A 24,728-nucleotide genomic window follows, 5' to 3' on the forward strand; every position below is an offset into this window, starting at 1 on the left:
AATAATAAGCAAATGGAAAGAAATACGACGGATGGTAACTTCAATAACTCTGAAGAATAGTGGAATTAGGGGAGAGCACTTTGCCTAGATATTGTTGCTATCAACAATGCAAAATGGCGGCGGTTATTTGATCACAGGCTGATTTTCTCGGTGGAATAACATCAGTATTTGCAGAAACGTAGATAAACATCTTAGAAAGGACCACTGCATTATTTAAAATGGCTGCTTCTCTTCGTGGCCTCAGCCCTGTGCTGAAAGAATACCTCAGAGTCAACAGGATGCCTGATATTTATGAGGTGTGAAAGACTCTTTAGTTTTAGTTTGTTATATTGGGCTTGGGATATTCACCGTGCCGTACCTCCTATTTTTATTTCGAATGCTGATAATATTAGACTTTAATTATAGTTTTGATTTTTTAAAATTATAATCTTGTATACCTCTAACTGTTTAGATCTATATAACTGCAAATGGATTTCTATGCTGTAGGACTAGGTAAAATAAGGAGGAATGGGATAAAGACCCGGGGGATCGTTTTCCTATCACACCAAACAAAACAAAAAAAGTGTTTAAGTTAATTAAAAAAGAAAAATTTCTCCCTCTGTGATGAAATCCATTGATGTGGTTAGTCTGAGCGTTATACCTCTGGTGATGATTAGGAGAAGAATATAGAAAAAAAGGTTCTTGATCTGTTCACTTAATTTCTGTCTTTTTATTTGTCAAAGAAAGATCTTCTGAAACGTAGATTAACAATGTGTACCTTTAATTGTTTGTGGAGGCCATTAGGCCTATTTAAAGGAACAGCAGGATCATAAGCACAACTAAGATGTTAATCTTTGTATATCAATATTTTGAGCATAATAATACAACAATGATACATCAGTAGTCATTATATTTAAACTAATGATTTTTAAAAGTTAATATAGAGATCAGCTCCAAATTAATAATTGAGATGGTATATTATTTAGATGTCGTGTGGCTTCTTACAGGTCTAAAACTGGCCATTGATTAATGTACCTGATATATGATTATAATGGCCCTCACATGTTAGACAGAGTATTGAAATCAAATGCAAATTTGTGATGCTTGTGAAATGATCGCATCTGTTTCTGTAGAATAAAAATTGAACTTCTGATATATTTAGATTTAAAATTAATGTTAATTTAATGTAAATTGAAGTACTATTTGTTGTCTCCAGGCTTTGCTGACCGGACTGTCTATCATGTGCCCTGAAGATTACCTCACGTTCATTCTGGAGAAGCTCATGTTCCTCAAGGAGAACGGGCTCGGCACCCTGGCATGGTCTGAGATTTCTCATGTTTTCCACTTCTTGAATCATTGTTTCTTTAGCTTATAGCGCACAGATGTATGTGGAAAAGAGGATGTGTGAGGGAAGAGTATGTGTGTTTATGGGTGTGTACATGTGTGTGTGTGCATGTTTGTGTGTGTGTGTGTGTGTGTGTGTGTGTGTGTGTGTGTGCGTGTGTGTGTAGTCTATGTGTGCCTACATGGTGAAACACCAAACCAATGTGCCAGGATCTAGACAATAAAGGTGTATCTTATCTTTTAATCTTTTCTTGGCTTAGAATGTCTAGGTGTATGAAGAACCCATACCTAAGGTTATAAACAGGAAGAAATATAAGAAAAAGGAAGAGAGATGTATGACCCACTTGTCCCATAAAATATCTATGTCTCACTATTTTTCGAATTGGTGGCTTTTTTTTTTAACCGTATCTCAGTTGTCCTGAATTAAAAAAACATGTTATTAAAGTCTAATCGTGGGGATTAGAGGGCATCTTTTTTCAAATGAGAGCTTATCAAGTCAAACATAAGTACAAGCTCTGTTTTGAGAGAGCCCAAATTCATTTTTAAACAAACAGGTCAAAATGTAAATAAAATGTAATGAACTTGTGCTTTACTGCTATTTTAATTGAGAAAGAGGTCCAGAGATACAATAAACGTCAACTTTGGTGAAGATCAAGATTGAACCTAGTCAGCTTTTTGGGGCTCCAGCACATTGTAAATTTCTGTGACTTAAAAGACATAATATACTTTACAATCATAGCTCTTAGGGCGCTTTTTCTGGTCTTATTTTTTATATAGATGTTGTTGTTGTTGTTGTTGTTGTTGTTGTTATCGATCCAGCAACAGCTGGGCTCTCGCCCTTCTGTCCAATGCCATGTAGTGATAAGTGCAGGTCTACTGCAGTTGCTGTAATGTTCCATAGAGTGTGTTGTCAACGTTAGGTCTCGGAGGGAGAAGGGTAGCTCTGATGTCATTTAGGGCTTTACAGTGGAAAAGGTTTATATAGATAAGTACATGTATTTTTCACAACCCATTCTTTAACTTTGTCTTGGTGCTTTCAGGGACATGTTTATCGAGGAAGAGATGAAACCAAAGATGAAGATAGTGTCTGAGAGTAATCTGGATATGATCTTTAACTTTGAGGAGTGGCTCATAGTAAGTTTTTTCCAGCTGAAGATTGTGTTAATGTTGCTCCTGGCTTAGCATCATTGTCCTTTGCTATTTTGGTTTAAAAGACACTATCCTTCACCATATTCTTGTCAATAGCCATTACTGGCGTTCTTCTTAGTACTTGTAATTATACATGGTTAAGGGGAATTGATGCTCATGGCATTTCATATATGGGGGTCCAATGGGGGGTGTGGGGGGGGGAGATGAAGTATCTAAGTTACAGGTATTATATCTCTGCTTTGGAGATCTTTGACGTGACTACAAACTGAAAAGAGAAAAGATTCAAAGCTTTCCTCTGATGGATTTCAGAAATGAATGTAATCAAGAAAAAATACTTAGTGAATGTAGAATTTTTTTTTAAATTCCTGTCAATTTGTGCAAGGAAAGCATTACAAAGTAAAAGTTGAGTTCGACATTTTTAATTACGTCAATTTAAAATGTACATATTATTATATTCGTCTTGATCTTTAATATTTCCTCCACAGCCAACACCAGAGATGTACGCAACAGCATATGACCACTACAACTTTAAACTAAAAGAAATGTGTTTCTGGTAAGTCTTCTCTTGTTACATGTACATGTGCAATGAGCTGTGTGAAGATGAGGCTGAAAGAATTGATTTATTAGAAATTCATCTTAAAATTAATCCTTGATTGTTCCTCTTTAAAGTTTTACTCATACAAAAAAATGCATTTCGATTTTCACTTGAAGGTCTGGGCAGCTTTTCCTGTAGACAAAACTATAATATCCTCACTGCAAACTAGAATATTTTGGTAATGTTTTCCATGTTCTATACAATTGGTGCTTTAAAAGTTGAGGTCTTCTGTCTTTTAAAATTTTCATTTCTTTCAATTTTCCACTTTATTTCTCTCTTCTTCTTCTTTGTTTCTCGTCCTCATTGGCCATTTTGTAATAAAACTTTATGGTTTTGTTGCTTCTCCATATTAAAAAAAATCTGTTTTGACTTGCCCTCCATTTCCATTTCATTGCTTTATTATAACTTCCGTAGCTACATATGTATAAAATCAAAGGTAAACTTTTAAAAAACATATTACTTAGCGATGGTTTCCTATATTAGTCAATGAAAATAGAGTTTTACCTGCGTGTATCATGTTTCCCTTCAGTGCAATGCTACAATATCACCTGATGCAGAAAAGAAAGCAGGAAGCTTTACAAGAAAGAATCAACATGGCCGTCAAGCACCACTGTAACAGAATGCTCCGAGTGCATGTACAGATATGGAAGGTAGGCTATGACAAGCATCTTTTTATTTAGATGGAGGACCACGAAAGCTAGCGCACTCATTGATTTTTTTTTTTTTTTACTCGAAAACATTATTTAATAGGTTTGTAACATTGGAAAATACCACAGAAATAGCTTCAAATACAACATTTATTGGTTAAATTAGGGAGCATCTATTCAGTGTTCAAATATAAGAATAGTCAAAATAAATAAAAACTCACAGATTTGAATATAGAAAAGAAATACATGACATGTGCGTTTTTTCTAGTTTAACCTCATAAGAACTGTATGTCTTCTGTCTATTTTTGTCATTCAAATACCTATAACCTGTGGCATAGTATAGCTTGCAGAGAAGGTCAAGGAATCTTGGTTGTGTCATCTCTCCAGGCAGTTTTCCCCTGAGGTCTATCCTCATGGCTTCTAAGTAATGTTCTGTTTTCATCTTCAAAAAGGAAAAAAAAATCATTATATTTAATTTGAATTAATGTTTGACAGTACTTACTACAATGTGTTGAACCCCATACTGCAAAACATAACAATATCTGTTTTTGTTTCAGGCTTGGGTCAAGTACAGGAAAGGAAGACAAGCGAGTGAGTGGAGGTTGTGTATGAGGAGGGCAAGCTGACCAGGGGGTCTCTGGGAGCTGAAGGGCTGTTACTTATTTATCCTCCTGTTACTGATGTACCCGCTCTTCATCTGTGCACTATTGGTCTTTGGTGTTCTCTTCTATGAAAAGAAGAGGGAGGCCTTTTACTTCTTTGTTGTGGCCCGGATGTTCTCAGCTTTACATAACAGTTATTATTACTTTTAGATTGCAGCAGGATATTCTCATTTCTTCAAGAGGGCGAAATAGGGAGAGAGTTAAAGAAAAGGGGTCAGCTGATGAATGAATGAGTATGTTGTTATGAAGAGTTATGATACAAATGTGGTATTTTTGATAGATTGTCTGAACTCCGTCATTGAATTATGTATGATTTTTCAAGTATGAGCAAAATATACTTTTAAGAGATTCAATTTTGCGTCGAAAGATTTTTATTTGTTGGTTATGAGCGTTGAGTCCTTTTTGTGGGGCTGTTGTTACTCATACTGTGCCGGAACAACATAGAGGGAACTGCTGCTTTTTCTTTCCTTATCCTCACTATCGTCATTTTTCCTCTACTTCTTTTGTTTGTTTGTCACTCTCTTGGGAACTGCTATTTCCGGGGTGCCTTGATAATCGAAGCAGACTTTGTACAGTTGAGGCTAGTGAGATGAGCAGAGTAAGCCTGATTCCCCATTTGGACTTCTCTGTTGACATCCGCCCCTTGGCGCTCATATGACCTTATGCGTTTTACGAGCGCCGTAAAACCTTACTAAAACTAAAACCTCTATTTTTTTCACCTTTCAGTGTCGTTCCAGAAAATCCAACACGTGTATCATGTGTCTGTCGGGCGCGTCATTTTTGAAGCCTGGTACAAACACACTCTGGAAGCCCGTAAACAGAGGGAATACTTTGAGGTAAGCCTAATGTGGGTTGAAAAGACATCAAGTGAAAAATTATCAGGCATTGTCTATGTCTTGAATTTTATCCTCTCATGTGAGTACAACCTCTTAATTAATCTTCTGAAAGGTGTGATGGATGGTCCCTGTATTAAATCACTCCTGTAATAATGATTTAGTTCTGTTCTTTCTCTTTTTTATCAATGTCTTTTCATTCTTATTAATCCAAGATGAGAAAGTGTAAGGATTTGTAGTTTTGACTGTAGCTGTTAAAAGTCCATATATATAAAAGAGGGGATGGGGGTATAGTTTGAGTGAGGAAAAGTTGAATATAATATAAGGCCCAGTCACATCAAATTTGGTCTGAGGTAGGGAACAATCGTCGAAAGAATATATTTGATAGTTTCCACGTTAATAAAGCATAAAAGACTGACAGGGAATGGAAGTAGTTGAAGTGTCTCTCTGTCTGTCTTGATTGTCTGTCTGTATGTCTTTTAAAAATGTCCCTCTTTCTCCCGTATGCTGTCTCAGTGTCTGTTTGTGGGTAACGATGTTATTATGCTTTTTCCTTGTCATGTGATCTGTGACAAAATACCGCAGTGCAAAATTTATGTATCATGATGTCTTTTCAAAAGCTTCATGGTCTCTCTTTGCTTCTATTTCTGTCTTCTTATTTTGTCTTGGAGTACTGACATTACCAAATAAAATAGGAGAAAAAAAAATGTATCAGTCTCTATGTCTGTTTGGGAACTGTATCATTTTCATTTTCTTTACGCTCCCATCATTTTTGCATTGTTGTTTTTCTTCCTTTCTTTGCTGCTTTTTTTTCCACTAATGGACCAATGTTGTGTCCATGTGCCTCTCTTTACTCAAGTAAAATGTTATAGGTACATTTCCTCTTCAACAGCTCCATCCATTTACTTTACAACCTTACTTCCAATTCAGCACACGTCTCTTACTTTCATCAGTGTCATAAGCATAAAACTGTAGTATGTTTCTGTTCAGACTTCAAATGGAATGGGTAATGAGATCATTTTGTGGCATGAATGTCACCGAATGTGTGTGTGTGTGTGTAGCATGTTAAATTACTGAAATCATTATCACTCACTTTCTCATCAGTCTGTGATACTAAGAATATACGGTCAGCTGTTGTTTGCTCTACATTGTTAAGATGTAATATATTGCTTTATCCATGTGGAGTTGGTAGTGAGCACTATTGTTTCGTAATGTTCTTGTTTTACTGATGTTGATGGTGATACCTGCCTGTTTGGTATTATCTACAGTCCAGAAATGTTGTTCTTCACTTTTCACATTTATTTTGTTTATGGCAAATTATTATTCTCAACGTTTGAAGACAGTAAAATCAAGTCAGCCTACTCTTTTTCACATTGAAATTATTATTTTGAACATTTGAAGACAGTAAAATTAAGTCAGCCTACTCTTTTTCACGTTTAGAGCATGGATGTAGCACTGGAACCGTCGATGAGAGAATTGAAGAACGCCATGTCAACAACATTTATATTTTTGTTGTTGTGAAGGGCAGGCATGGCTCAGATTCAGATGGCAGTTGTTTGTGTCATGTGCACAGAATATACGGAATAACATTCTAAGACAACATTTCCACATATGACAATGACAATGACAATGAGAATCTTTATTCATCTCGCAGGGAGAAATTTGTCTTAGTCGTTTACAATGGCAGTAGACGTTACTAAGGTTATGTGCACTCATGCATACGCACAACAAGACAGGACATTAGTAAATACATGTCTCACATGCTGGAACAACCCGCTCCGTAAAACATTATCTCTCTTCCCCTCTCTCTCTCTCTCTCTCTCTCTCTCTCTCTCTCTCTCTCTCTCTCTCTCTGTTTCATTTGTAGCAATTTGTGGGAAACATTCCGAACAAATCTGCCATTTTACAGTTGTGAAATGTACCGTTGTGTTGTGAGTTAGTGTTGTGTGTCCACTTTGTCGCGAGCAGCAAAAACAGAGAGAACAATGGGAAGCAAGTTTACTGCACAAGGTAAACCGAAGCCCTGCACAACTGAAATCCGAATATCAATTTATTTATTTTCGCACGATTGTAAACTTGATAAAAATACATTTTAAAATTTCAGGTGTCTTACCTCATGGGTTTCCTTATATCCTTATAGCTGATATGAAGGTTGGAGTTCTAGTGATGAAAAAAACCAAAACTTTCCTTCAAAAATTTTCGTAAAACGTTAGTTCACTCTTGGTCCATACCTTGAAAATACTCTTTTTGGTTTCATCCAAACTGTGTTTTCTGTATATTTTACATGATGGATTTTAAGTACAAGCAAACCTAGTATTTTCATTTCAGAACATACATACATGTACTATTTTCCAGTATACTTTCCTGTCCAGTGTAGCTGGCTGTCTTAAATTTGTGGAAGAACTTTGAAAGATAGCTAAATCAGATACTGTGAAAGCATTTTTTTGTTCTTTCACCAAGAAATTTAATTATGCCTGCACACTCTGATATTTATTCTTACTTTGTCCCTTCTGAATATTGACTCAGTGTAGAACTGCAAACTGTTTGTAAGGGTGACACATCATAATATGCTTCTTGCATGTTTCTCTTTCAAGTCTTATTTCACACACCCAGTAATTGTGTGCGCAGCAGTGATTATTATCTCCATGATTGGTAAGAGTCTGAGGGGGCTACTTCAATACTATATAATCTCCCTTTGTTGCTATTTTCTATCTATTTTTTTCCGTGTTCCTCTCTCTGGCTCAAAAACAAAAGCTATCTCCTCTGATAAGGGAAGTGTTCCTTGAACGTCTGCATCTTCTGTGTTTGCAGACCTTTTTTCTCTCACTACTGCTGCAAATAGTCAGCAAAGATGATCCTTTGGAAGACTTTGACACTTTCAGTACCGTCGGCGAGTTTAGTTGCCAGGCCGTAGTATGTGCTCTCTACATTTAGTCGCCGACGCAACCATGCACACTAAACATAATTAAACAACGAATAGACACACTGCATTGAAGTAAATACAAAAGGAAGTCACTCTATATGATAGCTGAATGGTTGATGAACCTCTGAATTTTTAAAGCGAGTTTCTTCGGCTGCCAAGGCTTTTCTTATTAAAAAAAAATCTACCACGGCTTCAGCGTTCTAAACTTATTGTGCGGTACCCAAGGGTTTTTCACTATGTGAGCCTTCAGTACTGTAAGTGTTAAGAGTTGCTGGTGCTGTGCCAGCTGTAGCCAGGGTGAGCTCACCACAGTGTGGGATGGCCGCGTGACCTTTGAGGATTTGTGGGTGGAGTGGGTAGACAGCGCAGTGCTAGAGCCAAAAGACAATAAAACTGGGTGACATGTGGTTCAATTAATGCGGATGGTGGCAGTGTGTTTTTCATGATCTCTGCTGATTGGGATATGAGTGTTGGTCTAGTCATGATTGACATTTACGTCTAGTTAGTTTTTATTTTTGATTATGCTGAGCTATGATGTGTGTAGTTCTGGTTTTAATCATAATCATAATCTATGAAACCTAAAACAATGGGTGAGAGGGCATTTGAATACCAAGGCCCCAAGATATGGAATGCGTTACCAAGTACTTTAAGAGAATTCAAATCTTTTAATTCCTTCAAACATCAGCTGAAGTCGTTTGTTTAAAAATGATTAAGATGAATATTTGGAGTGATTTTCTTTTAGTCAGAACACAACGATTTATGTTACTGTTGTACGTTTTATTGTATTGTAAAGCGCTCAGAGCCTGCATACCTTAATCGGGGTTGAGCGCTATATAAATGTCATTTATTTTTATTATTATTATTATTATTATTGTTGTTGTTATAATAATAATAATAATAGTAATAATAATAATAATTATTATTATTATTGTTGTTACTATTATTATTATTATTATTATTATTATTATTGCTATTAATATTATTGTTATTATTATTATTGTTATTATTATTTTTTAAATTATTATTATTATTATCATTATTATTATAATTAGGCTTTCTTGACCTTTAGTTGTTTGGGGAGTTTCAACGGCTCTCCAGTCAGTCACTTGGCACAGTTCTTTTGGAGAAGGAGGACAATTTCTGAGATTCTGTCTCTATAAAATGTTATAGTGTTGAAAGGAAAACATACCCTTTCAATGACCAGAATTTCTCTTTTCTTCCTAGCTTTTGTTAGATAAATTTGTCCTCTGGCAGTTTTTAAAATAAAGTATCAGTGGGTTTTTTCTTTTTTTTCTTTCCAGTAGTTATTGTTGTTCTTCTATGGTTACTGATCTAAGGTCAGAGGTCAAAAGAACCTTGTCTATTATTGTGTCAGACATATTTATTGCTGGATGACCAGCTTTAAGACTTATTTGAAAATATCACCCGTCTCTTCCAATCACCTTTTTATGACACTTTTGATGTTGTTGTAATTGTTGTTGTTTTTGCAGCTGCTGATGTTGTTGTTTTTGTTATTGCTGTTGTATCTGTTGTTGTTGTTGTTTTTGTTATTGCTGTTGTAACTGTTGTTGTTGTTGTTTTTGTTAAAGGTTAATCCAGGGAGACGAGTACCATTTTCTTTATAATGTTTAAAAAAATTCTCTTTCAAAGTTCATGCCTTTGAAAAAAGTTATTGTTTTGTCCAGAAAATCACCAGTTTAGAATTGATTGTGTGTGTACACTTCCATAGCTGTGGTGCCTGACACACCCCTTGGTATATGTAAGAGTGGAGGAAGGTCTTTAGTACGTGTGAACAAGCCCAACATGAGTGTTATAATACATCTATGGATCTGCTTAATTCTCTTTCTACTGTGATTTATCACCACATAATCAGAAACAAAATTCTCTGGAGTACCGAAAGGCTAATGGTATAATGTTGGTGGATGGCACAGGAGTTAAACATATGGTAAAGAATTTATATGTTTTCCAGTTTCTGTCTTCGGGGGAAGAAAACAAGGAATATAATAATATGTACAAATCTTCCGTTTGCAGGATATTGAGTCAATTAAAAGTTACTCAAAACTTTTACTTCACTAGCTTCCCAAAAATGTTATCATTATATTATTTTGAATATAGATCTAGTATCCATGAGGTAAATTCTCTTTTCCCTATTTTTTGTTTTGAGTAAACTTTAATTCTAAATTGCTTGGTTTTTGCTGTGGACAGATCATTTGCTCGGATATGTTCTTTCGAAAGAAGAGTAAAGAGCAGTTGATGGCAAAGCCCATGAATTTTTCTTCCTCCTGGAGCTCTCCGCGCCAGCTGGCTAGTGGCCTTATCGTGGGAGGAGACGATTCCTTGGCTGAGGGAGTAATTAAGAAACTTTTTTGTTACGTTTTCAAACCCCCATTGAAAGTGTAGAACTTTGTAAAGTAATCTTAGATTCTTTTAACAGAGAGTTTTTGAGTCTTACGAAACTTTTTTGTGCTCTGGACTTGCCTTGGTTAAAATAGTTCAGCTCGTTCATCGTCCAAGTGTTAACATTTACTTTTTTCTCTTAAAGATCTCCAACAGTCGGATTTTATTGTTAGATAAAAGCGTTTTAACAATTTAATAAGCTTTATTTTTTTCCAAAAGGTTTTGTCCTGTTGTAGAATGATTTTTTTTGTTTTTCAACTTCCCAAACTCACTCAGTTGTCATTTAACCTAATTCTTTGTCAGGTTCAGTTGTCTGAAATGACGGCTGTGATCGCTGCTTACTGTCTTCTAGAATTAAGCATGTGAGTCTTTTCAGTTATTTCAGGTTGTCTGACAGTTTCTCAGGAAGTTTTCTTGTTAATGAAATCATTGAGATTTTTATCCGCTTTGGGCATGTGCATATACCACTGTAGGCTACATTTTCTTTATAGTCTTTGTTTTCCTTACAAAGTAGAACTTAAAGACCTTCTTTAGTTTAATGCTAATAACTGAATTAAACATGGGAATAGGTGCGTTTGTTTCATCTTGAAGGCTAAAGATTGGCAGAAAAAGTGCTTTTGGTAAATATGAGTGGAGTGTGTCTGATAGAAAAGTGTACGGTGGATATTTGTTGGGGTGTAGGTGACAGGCAACTTCTTCACAGAGGAATCACAAACACTGCTCCGCAAGGCTGCTCATTCACTCACACTCACATTCTTTATTGGATCCTATGTTCACTTGATGGTCTCTTATGCTTTCGTCACAAAATTTCTCTCAGCGATATAGGGCAAATATTTTTTAAAAAATCAGTCTTCTGCTTGTGTGATGAGAAATGATAATCTGAATTTGCTTTTCGGTTGCACAATATTTGATTTTGTAGTGGATTGTGCCAGGAGTTAAATGCCGATTTTTACTTATGTGCATGTTCACTGAAGGACAATTGTACACTTGGTACTCGAACATGGTACATTATCTCTATTTGAGACTTTGAAAAAAACATCCTCAAAAATGTGCATGGAGACATCTGTTTTATTTTGCGTTTGATACTTTTTAGGGGAAGGACGTAGATTGCATAGAGAGAACAGGAGCAAGGATTATTGTACTAAAAGAACTTCTATTTGAGAAGGGAACCAAAATGATTTATCAGCGCATGTGACAACATCTATGATATTATAATGCATGGATTGTGGAGGATTCTTTTCAAGAAAGTGGACCATTTTGCAGCATGTAATATTCTATCTTTGTTGACGCCACAAAGTATGGACAGTGCCTTCGTCATCAACTTATTAACAATCTCACCATTTATAACACAGAACTGCATGCCTAGTTGATACTTTTCTTGTCATGAATTTATTTCTGTTGTTTTTTTTGCTGTGTCCATCATCAAGAGTAATGATGAACATTGCTGGTACTTTTGTAACTTATTTTTTCCTAGCCATAAAGTAATTAAGTATAACATATTCATTTACTTCAAAAGTGCAATACTGCATTAACATAATCAAAGTTGAACTTACTGATGAATGTCTCGTGTACATTTTAAAAAATCCAACTACTGTTTTTCTCATTACCATGTGTTGTGTTTCCGTTGCAACAGTTTATGTGTGGGCAGATCCTGAATAGCTCTGTTGGTATCACGCTGATATTCCAAAACTGAGTCATTATGAAGGAGTTTCACAATTTTTGATTCATTCAGTATTGCTGAAATGTTTTAACTTGCTTTACAGTCATCTTGTCTTCTCATGCATTAATTTTGAGTTGGTTCTTTTTTCAGATGTGATGTACATGGCATTTGTTGCTATTTGTTGATATGTCCTATAAATGGGAGATGTTGGACTCAAAATGTTAAATATGAACAGAACTTTATGTGCATCTATTTTCTTTTCCTTTGTTTTTTTCTGTCTGTCTTTCTTGCTTTTTCTCTATTTTCGATCAGCTTATCTTTACCCCTACTTGGAAAGAGCGAATCAACATTTTTAATAGGCACTGTATTTTATGTGCATACTTCTGCAGGTCTTTATAAGAACATTTTTTTTTTCTTATTAGTATCTTCATACCTTGTGCCTTGTTATCATGCTTTCTTTAACTTAAATTGAGATTTTAAAACATCTTGCTTATTAAAGGCTTAGTTCATTGATTAAATTTTAAATATTTGTTTTAAATCATGGGGGCCATAACTATGGAGTCAAAGCTTTCCTACAAACGGTAGCTAAAGTTTACACATGTCAACCTGTCTTGTGACAGAGATCAGAGCTAGGTTAACTCTTCATTAACATGTTTCCTTTCATTTCTACCTCCTGCTTTAATCCACCAGAAACTGAAGGTAATTCGGCTGGGTGCTGCTCAGTCTGGTGTGGCCGTTGGCTTTGCTCACCTCTGACTGCTCTATCAGCACAATGCTATCTTCACATCTGTAACCTTTGACTTTGACCTTTTGCAAACTGGCTGTGTCGTGTTGTGTGTCGTTGTCGTGTGTCAACACGAGCTGCTGATGTTGAGGTTCAGCTGGACATGTGCAGAGTGCTGTGACAACCATTAACATCAACACGTTTGTTCCAACTCTGTTTTGTGCTGTCTGTGAACACACCTTGTTTCTATCTCCTCTTGTTTTTCTTACTTTCTTTTTCTTCTCTTCTCATTTTTCTTTCATTTTGTCTTTCTTATTTTCTTTTTCTGTCTTTCTTATTTTCTTTTTCTGTCTTTCTTATTTTCTTTTTCTGTCTTTCTTATTTTCTTTTTCTGTCTTTCTTATTTTCTTTTTCTGTCTTTCTTATTTTCTTTTTCTGTCTTTCTTATTTTCTTTTTCTGTCTTTCTTATTTTCTTGTGAAAAAACAACAACAACAAATTAATAGAGTAACAAATTATCTTTTTAATGACAGAATGCAAAATATGTTGAGCAGTATTTTATGTAAATACAAATGGATACATTTCCAATATATGAAAAGTTAAAAACTTAATGTCTGATATTTTCAGTACTGTTGCTGTTAATGACTGAAAAGTATGGAACGATCAGGTTTTTTTCTGATTTATACTCTTTTCAACACAGGCCACATTCCGCAAGAGTTCATCTTCATCTACAGTCTTTCTTCCCCGTTCACGATCTACAGTAAACTTTGCCATTACCTTTTTTTTTAAAGACAACTCTCGTTTTTCTTGAAATTTTCCATCAGCGTATTGCCGAACACAATGTAACTTTTTGCCTTCATACTTCTATTCTGTTCATTGCTGAACTTTAAAAAAAATATTTTCACCTCAATTTATCTGCTTGCTTATCAGACAAAAGTAAGTGTGTGTGACTGATGATCCCAGTTGGTTGTTTCTGTCTTACCCCTGCCCTTTGATGTCACATGACGTAAAGTACCAAATGAAAGCCCTATGCTATATTGATGTCACATGACTTAAAGTACCAAATGAAAGCCCTATTCTATATTCCTGCCCTCTAGTTTCAAATAAGCTCAATAACAAAATATGAGTGTAATTGTTTCCTCATCCTTCGCCACATGACGTGAATAACAAAGTTATTTTCTATTATCCCCATCATTTAAATATCACATCACCTAATAAATAATGAAATCGACGTCTTAAAATCCCCCCCTGCAATTTCATGCCACCTGAAATTAAAAACAAAATTAATGCCTTACCCGAGCAATTTACAAAATGAACATAATACCTGTATTATCCTTGTCCTTAAATGTCATATGACTTTGAGAACTAAAGGAGCATCTTGTCCACAGGTCTCATGACCTAATTTACAAATAATTAATGTCTTTTCCCCATTCTTTAATGTCACATGACATAAACAACAGACTGGATGTCCAGTCCAAGCTGGTGTGGTTGATTGATGGTCACTATTGTTCTTCCGTGTCTTCTCCCTATCCTGTATTGTTACGTAAACCAAACAAAATTGACACAGTTAAAAATAATCCTCATCATTTTGCTGTTGTATACCCCTCTTGAACTTGGATTATCCAGCAGGGTTGCAGAAATATTGTCTTGTATAATCTATCTACACTACACGCGTCACTTGTTTTAATGACACTGAAACTGATGACCAGACAGTCATGTACACTATATACCGGTTGTTTGGGGGGGAGGGGGGGTGCAACTTTCTTTTGCTGTTGCTTCTGTCTATCTTTTCTTGCAGGAACTAAATGACTGTACATAGTCGTATCTATCTGCTTGTCTTTAAATCAACAAATGTGGAAATGATCAAACTGTTTTGTTTAATTTCTTTCACATCGATGATGATGTTCTTTTGTCAGATAAGAAAGTTGATTTTGATGTGTTCAGTCCCTATACTTTCGAACCAAGCCCCCCTTTGTCTGTGTTGGAAGTGTTAAGTCTCTGTGTGTATCTGTGTTGGAGTGGAGTGGTTATGGGTGGCCACAGCTCGTGCTGTGGGTGCTTCTTGATGTCTGCTCCTTGCCTTCTTTGGTTTACCCCCCCCTCCCTTTACTATACGTGAAGAACATTACACTTGTATACCTATTATGTCTCTCAAGTTTGTTTCTCTCTCTCTCTCTCTCTCTCTCTCTCTCTCTCTCTCTCTCTCTTATGCACACACATGTACACACACACACACACACAAATACACACACACTGCGCATACACCAAAAAGTATGCTCATTCACTCTCACTCATTCCTTGCTACACATAACTTGAGGAGTTAAACAAAACTTTTCAGCACACTCACGGAGAGGTACACTCTCACGGTTCCTACAAACATACTTGTTCACCTTCAAAAACCACTTTCCTATCTCAATATTCACATTTATCAAAACACTTGACAGATCTGGGAATATCTAGAAAAGTATTGTTTTTAGTAAGCATAATGCAAGTTGTGTGTTTTTTTCATGTTGTTGAAATCATAAACATGGTCAAGCTGAAATGTGTAACTCTATTGAAATAGCAGACATTGGATCATAACTTCTTTATAAAAATCTGTCAACAAATTAGCAAAGGTTCACAAAAGATAAAAAAAGCACAACTGTTTCTGACTTGATGCTCTTCCAAGCCTACTGCAACGACGACCTATTTGAGTGGAAGGTCGCAATATGTTGATACTATGATAATGTCTGATGGTTTCTGTGTAAATTTGTATCATGTATGATTGTACATATAATTATAATTATAATGGTAATTTCAAACAAATAGCGTGGGTGGTTGGCGGGTGCTCTGGTGTGGTTTGCTCCTATTTTCCTATCAAACATCTATCGTCCTGATCTCTCCTCCTTCTTTTTTGTGTTTGTTGCTTGCTTGTATTACCTCGGATCTTCGGCACTTTTATATGACTTTTTTGTGTTGCAAGTGCCATAAAACACTCACTAAAACTAAAACTAAAACTAAAAACAAATAGCTCCCTGATTACTATTGTATCATTTTACATTATAACAGCAGAAAGTAGCGAATATGCTCTTGGTGACTGTTCTGATTATGTACTGGCACAAGGAGATTATTTATATGAAATACCTGCTTTTGCTTTATTTATCTTTAAAATTAATCAATCAACTAGCTTATGTTTGTAATGGAATTGACTTGGGAGACATGGATTCTAAGCGTTTTGATTATGAGCACTGTATATATTTGCAGACAATATCTATTTTTACATGTTGGAGAACAAGCTGTGCTTATTACTACTTTAATGCGATGCAATAAATCAATAAAATATATATATATAATATATATATTTAACGATATGATATATTATAATGTAATATTCTCCGGTTTAATCCTCAGCCTATTCCTGTGACACCTACTGCTACTAACATAATGTTTGTCTTTGGCCCCACCCCCCTGTTGTGGCCAATCATTTTGTTGCACTCATGCTAATGACTTTTGCTTCCTTGTATTGTTTGTTTCTTTTGGTTTTGTTTTGATTTTGTTTTGGTTAGATTATTTGAAGGGGCTTTTTTTTCTTGTTTCTTGTTTGATAAGCTTTGTAATGTTGTGGGCATGGGACAAAGTGGCATGTTTTGAACCCTTTGCAAGCTGCTTTTGGCCATCCTCTTGGATGAGTTTCTGATTCAGCGTTTTAATTTTAGATGTTGATATTTTTGCTGTTTCATAGTGAGAAGTCCTTAAAATTAACCCTATCCGTGCGCACTCTGGTCATTTTGTACCCCCGGGGTTGTATTTTTCATATTTTAGAATACTTCTAGTGTGAAGATCTATTTGAAACGTTCAGTATTTCACAAAAATAATTTTCACAGACTGCTATGCAAAATGTACGGATCAGATTGAGGAGTAAATTTCCTCTTTGAAAGTCAAGTGGCACAAAGTTCCCCATGTCGTATGGATATGATAGTAAAACACAACGTGCGGGTAGGGTTTATAACGCTTCTTCTATCTGCCATTTGTTTAAGCTGTGAGAGAAAAGAACTCACTCAGAGAGTGTTAGATTCTGATATAGATGATGAACCATTTGAACACACAAAGACAAGTTCTTGGATATGGTTATTTTGTTATAATAATATTGAATTTGGAAATATCACTTAGATTTGAGAATGTGATCCAATTTATGGTAGGCCCTATATTTAAGTTTTTGATAAACCATTTTGTATTATTGGCTGCATCTACATAAGCGATGTAAGTTGCTGTTTGTCAACAGTTTATTTTTAGTTTCTGGAAATTACTATTCACTTATATTGGATACTGATAAAAAAAACCCCAGGAAAACACCCCCCAATGCAGACAAGAATTTAAACTTTTCTGCTGTCTGATCACTCAAAAAACAAAAGTTTTTGTAGAGAAAAAGTAAGTTGAAGATATGTGTCGCATAGATTGATTCAAGATAGGTTGAAAGATTTATAACAGGCTTATAATTTTTTAAAATAATAATATACACCATTTTTTTTCAGCAAAGCGATACCATTTTGACTGAAAATGATGAATTGTAACAGTGCACATAAATATTACATTTAGCTTCAAAAATATATATTTTATTGTGTATACCTCTTTCAGTGATGTTATTGTAAAAATAAATACAAGAAAAGAAGCATGTAGCTGACTGGGGTTTTTTTTTCTCATCTCGTTCAGCGTCTGGAGCGTGGAGAAAACATGGAGGACGACGACCTGTTTGGTCAGGGCACGGGGGAGGCCAGGGACAGTGTGTCCACTCTGCCCTGGAAGATTGCCATACAGGTAACTCAGAGATTGGTCTCACTCTGAGTTGTCACCACTGGGTTGCTTAACCCTATCCGTACGCCCTGTGGTCATTTTGAACCCCCGGAGTTGTTTTCTTCACATTTTAGAATACTTCTAATATGAAGATCTCTTTGAAACTTTCAGTATTTTTCAAAAAATCATTTTGACAGACTGCTATGCAAAGCGTACGGATCGGATTAACGACGAATAAATTTCCTCTTTGGAAAGTGGTGGCCAGAGTTCCCCACGTCGTATGGATACGATAGTAAAACATGACGTATGGATAGGGTTAATTGTACAAGACAGCTCATTTTATCACTGTCTGCTGTTTAAACATAAGGTTAGTCTTTAGGATTGCTCAAAATTATTCTGTTACCTACTTTGTTCTTTGTGTTATTGTAAAGCATATTGAGCACTTTCATAGTGGAAATGCACTACAAAAATGTAATGTCTTCTTATTTACTATTAGTATTATATTACAATATGTTCCTTTTCTTCTGTTATCTTCATTTTTTTGGCCTCCAAGGATTTTTTCCCGCACAAATTATTCTTCGAGCAAAATGAAAACCTTTTATTTAACCACCAGAGTCGATGATTTTTCTTCCTCAGATATTTAGCTACCTGGATGTGGCCGACATAGCCAACTGTGCGTGCGTGTGTCGCTTCTGGAAGGTTCTCACTCAGGCCAACTTGCTCTGGAGCAGGGTGAGTGCAGCGAGAGGGGGGGGGGGGGGGGTGGAGGAGGGGTGGAGGAGGGTGGTGGGTGGGGGAGGGGGGGGGGGAGGAAACAAAGGAACAATTAAATGTCTTTTCATATCATATCAAAACACAAAGAAAAAATCACTGAAGCAAAGAAGAACAGTATTATTCATTCCACAGAGGAATTCATTTGTGAAGCAGAGTGGTGAAATCAGGCACTCGTCAAAATAATGAAATTTAAGAAACTAGCATTTTTCCTATTGTGTTCCTGTCGAAATGCTCTTCAGGCTGAAGTCAAGGCGAATCAAAGATCTCATTTTATATAAGATGGTTCACGTCTCTTTTTGAAGTACAGACACAAATTTCCTCTGGCTACAACTCATGTAGGCATACTGCATTATTGCATGTTCAGTACTATAATAATAAAGGAAATGATGCATTTTTTACAAACAGATACTAGCAGCAAAGGTTGCTTTGAAAGAATTTCTTTTTGGGACATGAAACAAAGCGTCTTCTTTTGCACAACATGTGTATTTGTATGTGAATTGTTGAGGTCCCTGTCTTCAGAGAGGGAATCATGTTTTAGTCTACAATCTTTTTTTAGTTAATTGCATATGATAATATATTTTGTCTTGTTAAATTGTATTTTCTATATTATTTTATACCATACTGCATCATTTTTAATAGCCTTACTTGTTTGTATTGTGCTTTAATAAAATTTTGATGTCAATTTCCGACTTTCTCAGATCAACTTCTGTAACGTACAGAAAAGGTAAGTGCCCTTCATAGACGTCTAAATGAATAACCTTTGTTTTCTCCTTCTTGACTTCTGAGGATGTTCCAATTTCAAACCTTAAGAAAACAGAACTGTGCTAGTAGATTGTAGAATTTGGAAATGTTCCACTTTCTTGTTTGGTTTTCCTTTCAAATAGTTGTGGACTTCGAAAAAAGTTTGTGTTGTTTGTTAGCCACGGTTTCTGTCTATAGGGCCTACTATTTCTATTTCTTTGGAACTTTCTCTCGACATAGTTGGGGTTCTCTTTTATCTATTTCATTTGAACAATTGGTAGAAATCAGGTGTTTGTAGAGATGTCATTTCTGTCATGTAAGTGTAAGAAATATCTTTTTGATATTGTACTTTCTGGTATGTGTAAAGATGGTCAGTGGAATGTGTTGTTCTGTAGACTGATCTGTTCTTGCAGATATTTTTTTTTTCTCCTCAAAATTTTGTTTTGCTGCATTTATGTAATATTCCTATTCTTTTCTCAAACTTGATCACAATAATATGTGTCACGACACCGTGATATCACACGCTCGTCAATTTTTGGGCATAGAGTTATTGGTATACACTTAAAGCCTATTCCTTTGCCTTGCTTTCGACGAAATATACCCTTGAGAGTTCTTAAAAACTGAAAATGTATAGTTTTTGTGCCTTTAATCAACATTTTTCGGTAAAATCCACACAGAAATTTTTAAAAATGGACATAAAAGATGTTGTGCCAAAAAAACATAAAATTCGATAGTAATTGCCAAACCATCAGAAAAATGACGGTTTCTTCGATTTCATTATTTTGACGAGCGCCTGACTTCACCACGATGCCTCACATATCAGGATGTCTTTGGTGCAATGGTTTATTTATTGCACACAGAAGGTGCAAGTTTTTCCCTAGTGGGGAAGTTATTTCATGGAATATCTTTGTCTGGTTGTTGGTATGTTGTATCCCAGGCGGCTCAGGTTGGCTTTACATTTGACAAGCAGGTTTCATTCATTACATCCCATTCTGACTCCCAAATTTTCTGCCATGGTATAATATTTGAACAATTGAGTCGAAGGAATTGATAATTTGCTCCAAATTCTGCCTTCCTATTTCCATGACTCAAATATCACTATTGTTTTCTAATATTGTTTTTGTACAGACTACAGCATGGGTAAACTCTATTTCATCTTTTTCTCTTTTTTTCGTCCTTACCGAACTATTGGTTTTGTACAGTGTGTACGGTACATGTGGTCGCTTTTAAGCACAAGCGGGGTACCCCGGAAAATGCTGTTTTGAGAAAATTGAAGGTAAAGTTTTTGGACCCAAGAAGTCTATCTTTAAAAGACAAGGAAGGTTTTCTCTATAACTAAATAAATATACACACCATTGAAACCAAACTTCTCCTATAGGTAGGCAATGCCCACTTTTGGTGTAGGTCAAGATTTCTGGAAACCCCTAAAATCTGGGTTAGCCCGCTTGTCCTGAAAAGCGACCATGTATGCTTCGTCTTTCATTTCGCAATGTTGTCTGTACCTGTTGTGAGCCCATAAAAGAGTTGTAGGAAAGTTTGTGTGTCTGATGTGGCAGTTATAGCCAGAGTTAGTTATTTAGGGAGGGAAGAGGGGGGAGGGGGGAGCTTACTGGAGGGGACAAGTTAAGAGGTGGGATGAGAAGAGAATGAGGTAAGTAGGGAGGGAGAGAGAAAGTGGAAAGTGTGTGGGGCAGGTGGGTTTGTTTGTTTTGTTTGTTTGTTTGTTTGTTTGTTTGTTTGTTTGTTGTTGTTGTTTTATTTTTGGGGAGGTAGAGATCAAGACAGGCTGAAAAGAGGGTTGAAGGTTGGATGGTTCAGAAGAGAGAGATAGGGAGAGAGATAGAGACAGACAGACAGACAAAGAGAGAGGCAGGGGCTGAAGTATAGTCAAAGAAAGCTCTAGATGATGGAAAGAGGGTAAAAAAACAGGGGGTAAGGAGATGTTACTGAAAAAAACCCAACAAAATCTTGATATATCTTTTGGACTGATAAAGCATATCTGTGTCTTCGTTTTACTGCTCATTGTCAGTGTTATTTGATTTTGCTATTTCATGAGATGCGTAGCCTGACTTTTTACTGAGATAATTCTCCTTGTCTTCCCTTAGAAAGAACTAAGCCATCTATATGTACACTAGTGTACTGTTACATAACTATATTAAAATTTTGTACTATTCAGTCAGCAATTAATATTACGTGTAATTTACTACAGGAAGCAGTAATTTTACTTTAACATTTTCGAGTTCTCAATCCTGACATAGTTTTTCTCTATTTATCATTAAATGGAAAAAACATGACAGTCTGATAACACTTTTAGTTAGAATCGAACAGTAAATTTGAAATCTTACCCCGTTTCAATAGTATCAATTGATTCAGTCACTAATAAATAGTAATAAAATGTCTTTGTTTTATTCCTTTACCATATTTTTGTCCTTTAGCATTATTTAGGCTTAAAATTTTAAATAAAATAACCAAATAATGATTTTATTGTTTTTGTCAGATTACTTTGCTACCATACTGGGTACTGTTTTTCACATGGTCTTAGTATTGTTGGGGATGAAGCACCAATCAGAGGGGGAAAAGAGTAGCTTAACCGGAAAACTGTCTGCTTTATTTCAACTGTTTTTAAAATTCTAAGAATAGTTGTAGTTTTTGTCAGCATACTTCCTGACTAAACTGTTTCTTCAATTTTGACCTAAACAGAAATATGGTATTAGTATTGCAGATTTGAATGCAGTAATATTTGAAATGTTTTTGCATATTAAAAAAAAACTTTAAAAAAACCAAAAGTATAATCTAAAAAAGATTAACAAATTTTGTTCTTGTGACAAAAAGATTCTCACTGTAAATGAACATAGATTTCTTTTTCTTCTGATATAGTTCTCTAAGTTTTATAAAATCATGGATTAATTTTATTTATCAATAATAGGTTAATTGTTCTCAATTTAACACAATTTTTAATTTTAAAATCCAAAAGTTATCTCCAGTCAAATGTTCACATGTTTATGCATGAAGGTATGACTAGCTGTGTTACGTCCTGACACCCGTTGTTGTGTGTTTGAATATGTTGTTGTGAAAGTACCGGTACCGGGTAGCCTACATTGGTGTTGTGTACCGCAGGAACAAGAACCTCATCGGCAACTCGTTTTTCTGTTTGTTGTTGTCAATGTCCGGCTCTAACCGTGTATGGCAGAATATTGAATGATTGATTATCAGAAAAGTGGGAATTTTAAAGCAAATTTTTTCTTATTTTATCCCAGCATTGCTCAAAGTATCTAACCGTGTATGGCTGAACATTAATTGTCAGGAAAGTGGGGAAAAAACGTAATTTTTTCTTACTTTCTCCCAGCATTGCTCAAATTATCACATTGAGTGGGTTTTTTACAGATATTCGAGTGTCACAAATTGTAATACGCTTTGGGATTATCTCCAATTTGAGACCAAAAAAAAGGTTCATTGGTCTAATTTAACAGATATACAGAGTTAGAGTCGAGCACATAATTATTTGTATATTGTTTGATTATTTTCATGTTGTCATTTCTATTATGATGTGTGCAGCCTTCTCTCTCCTCCGTGGACTATATTCCGTCTTTGCTTTGTGATGCTTTCTCTCAGTTTCTTTTTTCTTATTTCTTCACAATATCCATCATTTAAAGTTACCTTGAAGAGTGCCAGTTTTCTTCTTCTGTACCATTCTGTTGAGTGTATGTTACACCAAGATGTTCATGCTACTGAGGTGCACAGCAGAAGACTTGATGTTAACTTTATTTGTATCTCGATAGCTATGGTGAGATAACAATTTACTATTACTGTTTTGAATTCTGAACAAACCATGGGTCTCAATATTCCGCTGTTCAGCGGATTTCGGCTGCCGCCATTTCCTCCGCAAAACTCCGCTACCGTTACTCTTTTACTTGAAATTATCTTTCAAACCCTCAAATTGGTCTGAAATGACCTTGCTTTGATAAATTGATGTTTTTAAGCAATATAATAATAATGGGTGTCTCGCGAAAATGGTCTTCTGTCACGATAATGTGGAAAGTTCCTCCTTATTTTAAAATTCAGAGTTGAGACCTATGCAATCAAGGGCTCACATTCTTCAAGCCCTGACAATGGGGTGAAATTCACTTTGATTATTTGGAGAATTATCAAGGTTCTCTGCGTACTATGCTAAGTCCTGTGGGTGGCTGGTGGGTGCTCTAGTACCTATGGGTTGCTCCTTCTTTCCCATCAAACATCTATCACCCTTATCTCTTCTTCTTCTTTTCTTTGTATGTTACTCTCTAGTAACACCTTTGATCTTCTGTGCTTAAATGACCTGTTTGTGTTGTAAGTACCGTAAAACTCTGGCTAAAGCTAAAATGTTCAGTCCCACCAGAGATGGCCTTTCAGTTTGGAGGTCCAGCATATTGGATGTCTGTACATTGTTGGAAGGGGAACTGAGCTCAAACTTTAGCAAAACTTGATGAGCTAAAGGCATTCACATGATCACAGTTTGACTTGACGAATCCTGAAGATCTATTTAAAAAGTAAAGCTGTTCCCGCATCCGATCTGGACTTTGGGGATTGCCTTGTTAGTGAGACAACTTCCTGGGCCTTCAGCATAATTTATTTTTTGTAGGGTGGCCAGTTCCTCTCCACTCCGCCTTTACTTCCCCAACTCGAAGTCAGGTACCCATTACTGCTGGGTGAGCAAGAGGGGGCGAAAAAAATCTGTGTCCGAACCAAAGTTCGAACCCGCACTTTTCGCTTCAGAGACGAGCGCACTGACCGCTCCCCCACCGCACCCTCAAAGATCTATTTAGTGTGTGATGTAATTGAAATATCTGCAAGAGGCAAGCACAACGTTTTGATGAAGAGAAAGTGAGAACATTCTTGCGCCAATATTGCTAAAGCTTCCTTTTCGTACAGCGAGTTTTTTTCTGTTTGTGACCTGTTCTGTTTATCTATCTGTGTGGGGATCTGATATTCTTTCTTTCACTCCGCAATCCTTTAGGCTACGGTGAATTCTGTGTATACTCTGTGTTGTGTATGTAGAGATGCCATTATTTTTTTCCCTGTAGTTTTTATTCTATTTTCATTCCTATTGTCTTGATATGTCATGCAGTTAGTTAATAGCTATAATTATTACCATCATTAAATAACATGCTTAGTTAATAACGAGAGGTAGTTCATTCCAAACAGATGTAAAGTTTTAGGTTTTCTTCCTTTGAGGATTGAGCCTTATTTGTTATATAATTAGCAGTAAGCCGCTTGAGGCTTGGTCCATTTATCTGAAATGTGTAAGTCATTATATGGAATTTACAAGTTCTGTTGCCCTGTGATTTTCTTTTAGGCTAGCCAATGAAGAATTAGAGAACATAAACGAATGTAATCTCTCAGGTATTCAGAACTATGGTAATATGGGATTTATGCACTTATTAGAAACTGTTAAAGAAATAATGGAAGCTGATATATGTCTATTTTAATTATTATTCTTGTTTTTATCTCAGTATCATATGGAAAGAAGCAGAGAGAGAGAGAGAGAGAGAGAG

The 24,728-nt window shown here is 35.8% G+C and overlaps 1 protein-coding gene across 4 annotated transcripts in view; it reads left to right on the top strand.

Moving 5' to 3' along the window:
- The first annotated feature begins 17 nt into the window (after nucleotides 1–17).
- LOC101850971 (dynein regulatory complex subunit 6) overlaps nucleotides 18–24,728 on the top strand; it is a 38,347-nt gene continuing 13,636 nt past the window's right edge. Inside the window, exons 1-12 of one of the 4 annotated variants that reach the window (XM_013085282.2) lie at nucleotides 18–296; nucleotides 1,196–1,299; nucleotides 2,364–2,457; nucleotides 2,958–3,025; nucleotides 3,597–3,717; nucleotides 4,272–4,305; nucleotides 5,103–5,212; nucleotides 12,880–12,888; nucleotides 17,602–17,706; nucleotides 18,319–18,414; nucleotides 19,155–19,180; nucleotides 20,326–20,337. In XM_013085282.2, the coding sequence (XP_012940736.1) occupies nucleotides 219–296; nucleotides 1,196–1,299; nucleotides 2,364–2,457; nucleotides 2,958–3,025; nucleotides 3,597–3,717; nucleotides 4,272–4,305; nucleotides 5,103–5,212; nucleotides 12,880–12,888; nucleotides 17,602–17,706; nucleotides 18,319–18,414; nucleotides 19,155–19,180; nucleotides 20,326–20,337 (857 nt within the window). In that variant the 5' untranslated portion in view covers nucleotides 18–218. The remainder of the gene's footprint in view (nucleotides 297–1,195; nucleotides 1,300–2,363; nucleotides 2,458–2,957; nucleotides 3,026–3,596; nucleotides 3,718–4,271; nucleotides 4,306–5,102; nucleotides 5,213–12,879; nucleotides 12,889–17,601; nucleotides 17,707–18,318; nucleotides 18,415–19,154; nucleotides 19,181–20,325; nucleotides 20,338–24,728) is intronic. The other 3 variants (XM_035971021.1, XM_013085283.2, XM_005103188.3) reach the window with 3 other exon arrangements.

The sequence above is a fragment of the Aplysia californica genome, unplaced genomic scaffold, assembly GCF_000002075.1.
Source record: "Aplysia californica isolate F4 #8 unplaced genomic scaffold, AplCal3.0 scaffold00362, whole genome shotgun sequence".
In the NCBI taxonomy this organism is placed as follows: Eukaryota; Metazoa; Mollusca; class Gastropoda; order Aplysiida; family Aplysiidae; genus Aplysia; species Aplysia californica.